At 35.2% G+C, this 12804-nt stretch overlaps 1 protein-coding gene across 1 annotated transcript; it reads left to right on the top strand.

Moving 5' to 3' along the window:
* Positions 1 to 7639: 7639 nt before the first annotated feature.
* On the top strand, positions 7640 to 12522 carry LOC103403071 (protein DETOXIFICATION 29-like). The gene is made up of 7 exons (XM_008341890.4): positions 7640 to 8089; positions 8600 to 9141; positions 10001 to 10087; positions 11340 to 11396; positions 11509 to 11866; positions 11960 to 12046; positions 12129 to 12522. Exons 1-7 carry the CDS (start codon positions 7778 to 7780, stop codon positions 12288 to 12290), a joined length of 1605 nt encoding a protein of 534 aa, XP_008340112.3. The 5' UTR covers positions 7640 to 7777; the 3' UTR covers positions 12291 to 12522.
* Positions 12523 to 12804: the final 282 nt, after the last annotated feature.

Here is a 12804-nt window from a genome sequence, read left to right as displayed (position 1 = left end):
TTGTTTACCTTGCTTTCTACTTTTCATGTTTTAATTGACATTTCCAAAGCGTGTGGGGTCCAGTTGGAGTGGGGAGTGTTCAGTAAACGCGGAGTTTGGAGCGTGGAGTAGGGGATCTTTTCAACTGTTGACTTCAATTTCCATTTCGAGATTCGTCCATTTCTCCTCATGTTGAATTCATTCTTTGAAGCGAGCCAACTACTAAAAATGTTAAAGTTGCCCCTATGTCGATAAAAAAAAATATATACGTGGCGATGGGTTAATTGAAGGCCATACTTTCTGCGGTCAAATTCATTTAATAATGTTTTATTTGATTTGATGTAATATATAATAAATATTGTTGTGTGTTCCGGTATTTGATTAGATTTTTTCTGAAAGCCAACCCTATATATTTTGAGCACCACATTATGTATTCAAAAGGCGACAAATGTAAAGTTGAATCATATTATTGAGAACAACTTATTAGGTTTAGTTTATTAATTTTTTTTAATGTAGATAATATCGTTTGTTAAAAAAATAGGACGACAAAGAAGTTTATGATTAGCGGAGCATCATCTACCTTAAAAATAATTAGGTGCTCATAACCACGCCACATTATATTAAAATAGTATATGGATTTTTTTTGTATTTAAACAAATTATATTATCTATACTATAGGGTGGGGAAGTGAGTCATAATAATGTGCTTAAGATATTTCAGTTACAAATAAAGAAGAATACCACTAGATTGTAGTACTAAGTGACAAATATATGAACCGCATAAATAGCCATTATTTGAATACGGATGGGTACGTAGAATCTCTTCCCTTGATTCGTAGGTACGTCGTCCTTTCAGAGCTTAGCGAGTAACCCGTTCTGAATAGGTTTTGCAGCCATCCCATTGTCCTTGAGGTCCAAATCGCATGAGATGCAATTCTTGCAAATTCTTGCACTTTGGAGGTGCAAATTCTTGCAAATATACATGCCTTTGATTCCATTAAGTACTGATTTCAAGTTTTACACTATCGATAGTAGGGCTGGTTTCGATTTGGTAACCAAACTGAAAATGCCAAACAAAAAATCGATTCGAAATTTCAGTTAATTAAAAAACCAAATCCAAAATGAACCGAAATTTTCGGTAAACCGAATTGGATTGGTTTTTGTTTGTTAGGCCGAATTTTTTGGGCCCTTCCAATTTTAGCCCGTATTTAAGTGACCATTTGGTGTAATTTTTATGTGAGTTTTGAGGATTTGGATTTGAGTATGAAATTTTATGTAACTTCAAAATTCAAATGGCACAATAAGTTGAGTTCAAGTTGAAAGTTGAAACGGAAAGCAACTAGTTAATGAGTCGAGAGGGAGAGGGAATGAGTCGAGGAGGAGATATAGAGAATGAGTCGAGGAGGAGATATAGAGAATGAGTCGAGAGGAAAGAGGAAGAATGACTGAATGAATTTGTATGGTCTCAATAAAATACACTATGATATTATATATTTTTAATAATAATAAATTTTGGTTTGGTTTGGTAAAACTGAACTGAAAAGTTCGATAATTGTCAGTTCCAGTAATTTCGGTTTCAATTAATTCGGTTTTGGTATGCGGTTCATAAAATTCCAGCCCTAGTCGATAGCATCATATGTTGAATAAAACCGTCCTAAGAAAGAGGTATAATGTAACAAAATATAAAGACAAGTCAACAATTACGAAGAAGTTGAACAAAAACAATAAATTGCGTACCATGAGAGTAAAACCAGTCTTCCAGTCGAGGAATGTGTGTCACTCCAAATACATACCTGTAACATTTGGACATCAATCAGATCATAGAAGTCTTAAGCGAACAAACACTGGAATTCGAATCACAGCAAGACAAGGCTATTTGGTCCCTCGAATCGCTTGCAATAGCTATCGATATAAACAACGAAAGTGCTGATGCACGGGTACATATAAGTCCGGGTGCAATAGTTGTACCATACGTTCGGGTTTCTCCAGGTTGCAGTGCACCTACGCTTAGTATTCCTGTAAGTTTCACCTCAGCTTCAATATGCCCATCCTACAGAACGAGAAAGTTGATAAGCATCACCATCGCTTTATTTTCTCATCTCGAGCGACAAAATCATAACCAAAAGAAAGGGAGCAGGCCAGGGTAGGTCAACTGGAGAAGAAGCACACAGATCGTCTAACTTCTGCTAAACTTGTTCTCCAATCCTGATGCTTCCATAAGATTCTGTGATCATCCTCATGCAAGCAAACACATTTTTCAATTGTTTCAACACCTGCGGTGAAATTTGTTAAGTTCGCATCAAAGTACTTGATATAGCCTAAACAATCGCAACCTCCGGCCTCGACTACTGTCAATATACGCGACGGAATAGATAACCAAGCCTTCCTTGGAGGTAAAACCAACGCGGAAATTCCACTGCCAACCGGAAATAAAAAGAAAATACGAATCAATATGACATGCTGATGTGAGACAATCCAATGGTGCAGTTCCAAAAAATAATCAAGAATATTCTGCCATAATTACTTGACGAAAAACCTAACACAAGTATAACGTACAGTGGAAGAAAATCAAACTAAAGGTATGACTGCGAGACGCCATTATTTTATGTTATTTTGTTTTAATTAAGCTGATTCGTGAAATGGGCTTTCAGCCTTTTCTTTATGATGTATCTGGGCTGGGCCTATTTTTATGTTCACTAATGTGCCTTGCTAAATGCTCAAATGAGGTTCCAGCTCAACATTGATCACATAAACTTAAAAAAAAAAAAATGACAGTGTACATGTAACGTGCTTGTCCATAATTGATTTGGATTGGCCCCAAATGACCCAGGAGGATCCCGAGGATCCTCTTTGTGAGGACTATATGGATCATTCAATTACATCCGTTTATCGTATATTGCTCAGTCAGAAATCATTGTAAATATTTCTTATTTAAAATTGAATATAAACAATACCTGACAAAAATTGGTCGCAATATACGATAAACGAAGGTAATTAGAGGATCCGACGAGGATCCTCTTTCCCAAATGACATGAAAAATTATGGACCTTACAATTATTGTACATTTAGAATTGGCCAAATCGGATAAATGATCCTTGTGGTTATAAGGTATTCAGAAGATAGTCATGTGCTAAAAAAATTCGGATGTAAACCCCTGTTGTGTATGTTAACAAATTTAGTGCAAAAGTGATTTTTTTGTTAACTATCGGTAAAATTGTACTTTGATTTAACCTTTTGGATTTCTGGGTTTCTATCAAGACTTCACCATTTTTGAGAGAGAATCGAGAAAATGGCCAATGGGGTAGGGAGAGAAAGTGGGTTGGTGCTATTTAGCGATGATGAGCTGAGAGAGATGAGCAGGGTGAATAGAGGGTCGGACCATATAGAGGTCACGTGTGGCTGCACCAACCACAGATACGATGATGCAATCGGGAGGCTTAGGGTTTTCGTCAATGGTGACCTCGAAGTCACCTGCGAGTGCACCCCTGGCTGTCAGGAAGGTCTTTCTTTTTGCCGTTTTGATCTTTCTCACTTTGTTGCTCTTTGGGAAAAAAAGGTTTTTATTTTTAATGCATGTTGTTTGCGTTTTGAGCTGCTTTGAGTTCATCGTGGACTGGGTTTTGACGTTGATGGCTGCAGTCTGTCAGTCCCTTTCCGGTCTGCCGAATCTGCTGGGTTTGTATTTGATGACGACGAGCGTTTGCTTTTGCTTTGCAAGTTGTTCAATGTATTTTTGCTAGGTATACAGCTGATGTGTATGTTGTTTTGTCTCACTGAATGCCTTCTCCTTGCTGGGTATACAGTAGCTATATGTTTGCCTACTCTTCATATGGTGGAGTCCAGATGGTTTTTGGCTTGTTTGTGGAGTAAAGAGCTTTTCTTTAAGTTGGTGTGTTAAGAATGAAACCTACATTGCCAGTTTCGCGGCTAAACTGCACCAACCTACTTTCTCTGTCTACCATTCGCCATTTTCTCGATTCTCTCTCTAAAAAGGTAAAAAAGGTGAAGTCTTGATAGAAACCCACAAATCCCAGAAGGTTAAATCAAAGTAAAATTTTACCCATGTATTAACAGATAGTTAATAGAAAATTTATTTTTGAACTAAATTTGCTAACGGAGTACACTACAAGGGTTTAAATCCGAGTTTTTTTAGCATATGGACTATCTTCCGAATACCTTATGATCACATGGATCATTTATCCGATTTGGCCTTTAGAATTTTAGACACATCCTAGATCCACAAGATGAACAAACTTCTAAGCGTGGACGATTGAATCATGTGACTGTGTTAATACATACAAAAACAACTGACTTCTCATACTTTGATGTCATCCCTATGTAATATTATATTATTGAATTAGAATATCATAAACAATATTTAAAATTTCTTCGATACGATTGATATTTTCATGAAGATATAAAAAAATCAAAGAAATATATGAAAATAGAAGGTGAAGTCTTAATTTTATCTCATATTAGATAAACTCTTAAGTTTATGTTAAAACTTAAAATCGACATATATTGTCGATATTTCTTACGCATCTTTTAAATATTGAAGAAACTCGTATTTTGTCCAAATCAATGTTTTACAGTCCTAAAGTTTTTTTTAATTATCATTATTTATATAAAAAACAACTAATATCGATATTTCAATGCATTCATCGATATTTCTACAAATTTTCATATCAATATTTTAAATACTAATCATAAATGACGCTAAAATGTTTCGTACAAGTCATTTTACATGACCACGTAAGTATATCATTGATTGTCAGCTGCTTTTAAAAATACAAACAGCCATGATATGTACATCGGTAGACTAGTAGCTTCTGTTCTAACAAGACTGACAAATTATCCGGTGAGGTGCAAGGACATTGGAGAAAGTGGCCACTCATAATCTGGCAGCCAAATCGATCAAATGAAAAGAAAGATGTGGAATTAACTCCGTGTTGTCCACCCGCCCACATGGTTCCAAATTAGTTAACGGGGATAAACAAACAAGGCAGTCTCCTACTGCCGGCACACGTCAATTTTAACCACGTCAACCAAAAAAATATCATCTAATGGTCTTCGAGAGCTGAATTTTTGAAAGGGGGAGAGTGATTTTTTTGACAATATTTTTCGTTTCTGCATGGTCTTTTGTAATTTTGGTAAGGTTTTAAAAGATATTAGACGCTAATTGGATGATGAATTAGAGTTTAATGTTTAGGCAGGACGTAGGTGGAATAAACGAATTTAAGTAAATTTATTATTATATATATGTATAAATACCTACTTATACTTTAAAAAAACACATAATTGTATTATGATACACATAAATTGCAAAATAAAATGACATATAAATTATAAAGTATTAGAACATATTGAAAACACGGAAAAGAAGCATATAATGAGTACTCATCTAAATATTCAACAAGTGTCTAACATTTTATAATTGACTAAATAAAATATAAAATGAAAGTTAAAAATTACTTGATGAAAAACCTAACACAAGTATAACGTACAGTGGAAGAAAATCAAACTAAATGTATGAATGCGAGAAGCCTTTATTTTATGTTAGTTTATTTTAATTAAGCTGATTAGTGAAATGGGCTTTCAGCCTTTTCTGTATGATGTATCTGGGCTGGGCCTATTTTTATGTTCACTAGTGTGCCTTGCTAACTGCTCAAATGAGGTTCCAGCTCAACCCTGATTACACAAACTTAATAAATAAATAAATAAATAAAAGCAAATGATAACGTATGTGTAACGTGCTTGTGAGGATTCTGGGGATCATTCAATTACATCTATTTATCGTACATCTTGTGGTTAGATATCATTGTAAATTTTTTTATTTAAAATTGAATATAAACAGTACCTGATAAAAACCGACTGCACGATGTACGATAAACAGATATGATTAGAGGATCCGGTGAGGATCCTCTCTCCCAAATGACATGAAAAATTATGGACGTTTCAATTATTGTACATTTAGAATTTAAGACACACCTTAGATCCACAAGATGAACAAACTTCTAAGTGCGGACGATTGAATCCTGTGACTGTGTTATACATAAAAAAACAACCGACTTCTCATACTTTGATCTCATCTCTGTATAATATTATATTATTGAATTAGAATATCATAAACAATATTTAAAATTTCTTCGATACGATTGATATTTTCATGAAGATATAAAAAATCAAAGAAATATATGAAAATAGAATGTGAAGTCTAAACTTCATCTCATATCAGATAAACTCTTAAGTTTGGGTTAAAACTTAAAATTGACATATATTGTTGATATTTCTTACGCATCTGTTAAATATCGGAGAAACTCTTATATTGTCCAAATCAATGTTTTACAATCCTAAAGTTTTTTTTTTTTTGAAATTATCATTATTTCCATAAAAAACAACTGATATCAATATTTCAATGAATCCATCTATATTTCTACAAATTTTCATATCAATATTTTAAATACTAATCATAAATGACGCTAAAATGTTTCGTACAAGTCATTTTACATGACCACGTAAGTATATCATTGATTGTCAGCCGCTTTTAAAAATACAAACAGCAATGATATGTACATCGGTTGACCAGTAGCTTCTGTTCTAACAAGACTGACAAATTATCCGGTGAGGTGCAAGGACATTGGAGAAAGTGGCCACTCATAATCTGGCAGCCAAATCGATCAAATCAAAAGAAAGCTGTGGAATTAGCTCCGTGTTGTCTACCCACCCACATGGTTCCAAATTAGTTAACGGGGACAAACAAACAAGCAAGGTCTAAAATATCGATATTATCCTGATATTTTCGTTGAAATTTCTGTGTTTTTGGACTACTGATATTTCCGATATCATCGATATTTTAGACCTTGATAGGAACTCTATGTGGTACTAAGTCACTCAAGTATCTTACCATGCAATGTATAAAGTGTAAAATATTGTATTAATTCATTATATATAAATGATTATGGTGTATTTAAACTTCTTTCATTAATTACTACATATTTTCTACACTCACAATGTTTGTCAGCTCGCTATATAATCAACTTAAATCAGTTAAATCCATCATGCAATGCATTTCCTTCCAATTTTTTTGTGATAAACTAATAGATAATTGATTAAATAAACATCCTGCAAAGTTTCAATAAAAATTTCCAAGTTTTTCTTATAATTTCCGTGGTTTTTATTCAATTTTTATGGATATCGATAATATCCCAATATTTTCATCGAAATTTCTGTGTTTTTAGACTACTGATATTTCCGATATCATCGATATTTTATACCTTGCAAACAAGAGAGTCCTACTGCCGGCACACGTCAAAATTGTATAAAATATTATACATCGATATTTTATATGGGTAAAAAATATTATATAAAAAAGCAATGCGACAAATCCGCCTCCAAAAAAATTTCTTGTAAACATCTTTCACAAACTCATATCTTATGCAAACGAAAAAAAACCTTCACATTGGATAAAACACAAGAAAGAAAATATATAAGCAATGAAGTCCAATTCTTTCATACTGGCAAATAAGTTAGTTCAAAGTCATGTTTCTAATGCCCACAACCGCCTGTATTGTATAGAGATGTAAACCAAATACGAAGAGTACATATCCCAAACCTTTTATATCTTGTGGGAGGGCCACAAGTATTATTCTTCTACGAAATCATTTCCTAAAACTTACGGTTTAGCTTTGGCTCCGCCAGTGATTAAGACTAAGCAACATCACTCAAAGATTTTATATATGTGGGACGCCGAATTTGATTCCAACAACATATATAGAGCTTAAGATGGCATATATTATAATATGATATTAGGCAGGTGGTGGTGTCTGTGCATGCCGACAACATCCAGGATGGCAATTGTCCAAGAGGATGATCCGGTGGTGGTGCATGCCGGCGACATCCCTCCCATCGTCAGCTTCCGCGGCTTCTCCCGCCAGTTCTACAAAGAAACCAAAAAGCTATGGTACCTTGCTGGCCCAGCCATCTTCACTTCCCTTAGCCAATATTCCATAGGCGCCATCACACAGATCTTCGCCGGCCATGTGGGCACCTTAGAGCTTGCCACCGTATCTGTCGAAAACTCTGTCATAGCCGGTTTCTCTTTCGGTTTTATGGTTCGTACCCTCACCATGCTACCATAATCAACATATATACATTTATTTGGAATTGTTATTAACACTTCATAAAATATATTTTATATTTATTGGCATTCAAAAAAAATTATTTTACACTTCATACTTTCTATGATTAAAAAGTAAAATACACTTGTAGAGTGTAAAATGAGATTTTTAAAATGCTAATAACAATTCTCATATTCCTTCTATTTTGTTGAATATATACTTATAAAATACTAGTCACATACCAAATATGATAAATTTACAATATAACGTTAGGATACTGCTAAGGAGACCAACTTTTTAAACTAAATTTCTAAACCAAATTTGATGTCACCAATAAAAAAGCAAACACGTTAATCAATAGTTGAGTAGTAATCTACCATCAACTACCATTCATTTGGTTTTAAAGGTCTCCCTACCATTACGGTCGTGTAAAATTATCTTAAGTTTGCATCTATTTTTTTTATTAAAAAACATATTGACTTGTATATTGAAATTTTATTGAAGTATGGAATGGGGAGTGCGCTTGAGACGTTGTGCGGGCAAGCGTTCGGAGCTGGGCAGCTGGACATGTTAGGAATCTACATGCAGAGGTCGTGGGTGATCCTCAACGCCACCGCCGTACTGCTCTCCTTTCTTTACATTTTTGCAGAGCAGCTACTCAAAATGATAGGGCAGCCCGATGACATATCGAAGGCGGCGGGACAGTTCGCGATATGGATGATACCACAACTGTTCGCCTACGCCATGAACTTCCCGCTAGCCAAGTTCTTGCAGTCGCAGAGCAAGATCATGGTCATGGCAGCGATATCCGCAGTGGCTTTGGTCTTGCACACGTTGTTCAGCTGGCTTTTGACGCTCAAACTCGGGTGGGGACTGTTGGGCGCCGCCGTCGTGCTCAACACGTCCTGGTGGTTCATAGTTTTGGCTCAGTTGGTTTATATATTTTCTGGGACATGTGGTCGAGCTTGGGCTGGGTTCTCGTGGAAGGCCTTTCATAATCTTTGGGATTTTGTTAAGTTGTCTATGGCTTCTGGAATCATGCTCTGGTAGACTAGCTAAATTCAATTATAAATTATTTTTGACAATTATTTCAAAATGCTGAGATATATTAATTTTTCATAAAAAATAAAGGAGATATGATCAAAATTGTTCATTATATACTCATTATGTAAAGATTATTTCTACAAAAAATCAATTAAAACCAAAGTTGTTTAGTCAATCAATTATAGCAAATAAATAGACGGTTCGTAATAAGTTTGTTATTATAAGGATAATTCAAATTTAAATGCAAAAAATATGCCCTGCTCTAACTAACTTGATTATACTTACATCTGCAAATCTCATATAAAGTTGTTAGTCAAAGGTTGAGATCATGATTGACGTAACATTATGGCTTAAGCTATACGTGTTTAGTGTCAAATTGACCTTTGTCTTTTTGGTTTTACATTGAATATAGAATCTATATATATATAAAGGAATATATCAAAAACATTGCATATAGATTCTTGTCCAATTGCTCTTTTTGTTTGGTAAAGAAATGTTATTTCCATTATTTGTATGCAAAATATTATTTCCAAAGTTAAATGCTCTTTCAGGAATAATGTAAAGCTTTTGCACAAATTTTATTCATGATACTATATTATATATGTAATCAACCCTAAAAGTAATAATTTGTGGTATAATTTATAGGGGTGTGATATCCACACACCTCATTTTACTTCTCACACATTTTTTTAATTTTCGACCATCGGATCAGATGAATTGAAGAAAATCAACGGACATAAATTATCAAGGAGTGTGTGAGAAGTAAAATGGAGTGTGTGGATAGCACACCCCTAATTTATATTCAAGGGTTTTACAAATTGAATAAGCTCATTTGATTTTATTTTGTTAAATCTTGTGCAGTTTGGAATTTTGGTACTTTATGGCACTAGTTCTTTTTGCTGGGTATCTGAAGAATGCGAGGGTTTCTGTGGATGGCATGTCCATATGGTGAGTAGTTTCTTCTTCTGCTATTTTGTTACGCATTCGGGTTAGTTTTAAGACACATTGGCAAGCCTTGTTTGCATGGCATATATGGTAAAAATATAGAAATCTTGAACTATGTTTTGAAACTTTTGAGATAACACCAACTCCAAAAATTCCGAGAACTCCAAGATTTTGATTAATTCACAATTAGAAATAAATTTTGTTTCAGAAATTTAACAGATTAGAATCGGAGATCATGCTCTCGATTCCATCAGTTTGAAATCACCCCGTACTGAGACTCTTAGAAATAGATCATGGATCAACCACCAGCAAAAAATCCCAATTAGGACCTGCATATTGTAAGCATTATGTAATTCTTTAAGCAAGTGCATATTCTAGAAAATGAGAGATCTAAAGAAGTTATGAATCCAAATCCTCTTTCCCTAGCCCAATCAGTGAGTCGTGAGCGCTAAAAAGTTAAATTGGCTCAACCGAAATGTGGTGAAACGTACTTGGTGCATAAACATATTTCTTCAGGGTTTTTTTTTTTTTTTTTTTTTTGGCCAAATGTTTCATTTTGGTATATACGTTGTTCATTATCTTAAATTTCAGATAGACGGGCCATGAGCCCACTCTAACAACACCGATATTGTCCCCACTTGGTCACCTGCTGAATCTGTCAGGTGTGGGGCTTTAATACAAAAAGTCTCCCCTAAATCCGTAAGGTGTGGGGTTTTAATACAAAAAGTCTCGGTGTTAGTTAGAGTGAGATAATTCTATTTAAAGGACTTGTTCTCAAGCCTTTTGGCCGATGTGGGATAGAAGAATTCTAACACTCCCCCACACGTAAGACCCCATTTTATGGGTCACACGTGAAATTCCACACATCGGCAACCATGTGAAGCCAAGCCGGGGCTCACCAATTCGAGCGGGGAATGGGGACCCACCCATTCACATGGCATCTCTTGGCTTACGTGGAGCCAAGTTAGGGCTCACCCATTCACGCAGGGTCAAAAGGGACTCACTCGTTCATGTGGCAGTACGGGCCCGTCCCCTGGCTTTGATACCATCTTAAATTTCAGGTAGACGGGCCATGGGCCCACTCCAACAACACCGATATTGTCCCCACTTGGCCACTTGCTCAATCCGTCAGGTGTGGGGTTTTAATACAAAAGGCATCAGTGTTAGTTAGAGTGGGTAATTCTATTTAAAGGGCTTATTCTCAAGTCTTCTGGGTGATGTGGGACAGAGGAATTCTAACACATTAATTATGCAGTTCGAACATATTCGGATGGACGTTCATGGCAGCTCTTGGCATGACCACAGCTATAAGGTCAGTCGTTCAGTCCCACATCCATACTAATACATATCAAACCGATCTTCCTAACTTAAAAAAAAAAACATAAAAAAACATAATATGAAATGCAATCTTTATCACTTTGTAGTGTGAGAGTGTCTAATGAACTAGGCGCAGCTCACCCAAGAACGGCAAAGTTCTCGTTAGTAGTGGCCGTGGTGACTTCGTTTTTTATTGGCGTTGCTCTCTCACTAGCACTCATCATCACCCGGGACATATATCCGGCTTTGTTTTCAAGCGATCTGGCGGTGAAAGCTCTCGTGAAGCATCTCACCCCATTGCTGGCGACCTGCATTGTTATAAACAGCATTCAACCAGTTCTCTCCGGGGTTGCCATTGGAGCAGGATGGCAAGCTGTAGTGGGTTATGTGAACATAGTATGCTACTACGTATTTGGGGTTCCCTTGGGCCTAATCATGGGTTACAAGCTTCACGGGGGTGTTAAGGTGAGTTTTCGCAAACTGACCTAACCAACAGCTGCTTCCATTCTAGTTTTTATATTTCAAGTGGTAAAGTAAATATATATTGATAATTTCCAGGGTATTTGGACTGGAATGCTGTTGGGGACAGTCCTTCAAACTTGTATCCTTTTTTCGATGATTTGTAAAACCAGCTGGAACAAAGAGGTAACTATGGAGGTTGATCGAATATTCTGGTCTGTCCAGTAATAAAAACATAAGTTGAGAGTAATTTGTAATTATATTGCAGGCATCCATAGCTGAAGACAGGATAAGGAAATGGGGAGGGCAAATAGAATCGAAAAAGAACAGAGGAGGCTATACAGATTCACAAAACAACAACGGTGGTCATAAAGATTTGGAAAAGAACGGAGACCATACAGATTCGAAAGGAAACGGCATAGAAAATTGAAGTTAAAAGATCAAACAACATTCAGAAATTGATAAAGATCACACGCAATCATGAAGGAAAGACAAGAGAGTCATTCCCAGAGATTGAGTTATAAATAAAAGGGGTTTTTTAACTTTCAGCCTTGAAGGAGATTAAAATTCAATAAAAATCTGTTGGTAGATTGAATATTGATTTTAGTCCTCTAATGTGTATTTAATTCAAATTTATATTATATTTTTGTTTTAATATTTAATAGATATCTTATTTAATGTCATTACATTAATGGTGTGTTTACATAACCGCAATGAAAATAGGAGGAATTGAATTGAGGAGGAGTTGGAATAAGGAGAAGTCAGAATCAGATTCCTCTTTAAACTATTTACTTAAATGTTCTGGAATTGAAATAGAAATGACACTAATTTCATAAAATTGTTTACTAATTCAACAGAATCGGAATATAAACTAGTATGATTACTCAAATGCCCTTATCCCAAATCAAATATTTTATATAATTTTTTTAATAAAATTTGATATA

Source organism: Malus domestica, chromosome 16, assembly GCF_042453785.1.
Source record: "Malus domestica chromosome 16, GDT2T_hap1".
NCBI classification, from domain to species: Eukaryota; Viridiplantae; Streptophyta; class Magnoliopsida; order Rosales; family Rosaceae; genus Malus; species Malus domestica.
Note: the sequence above shows the minus strand (reverse complement) of the source record. Positions and strands in the feature narration are given on the sequence as shown.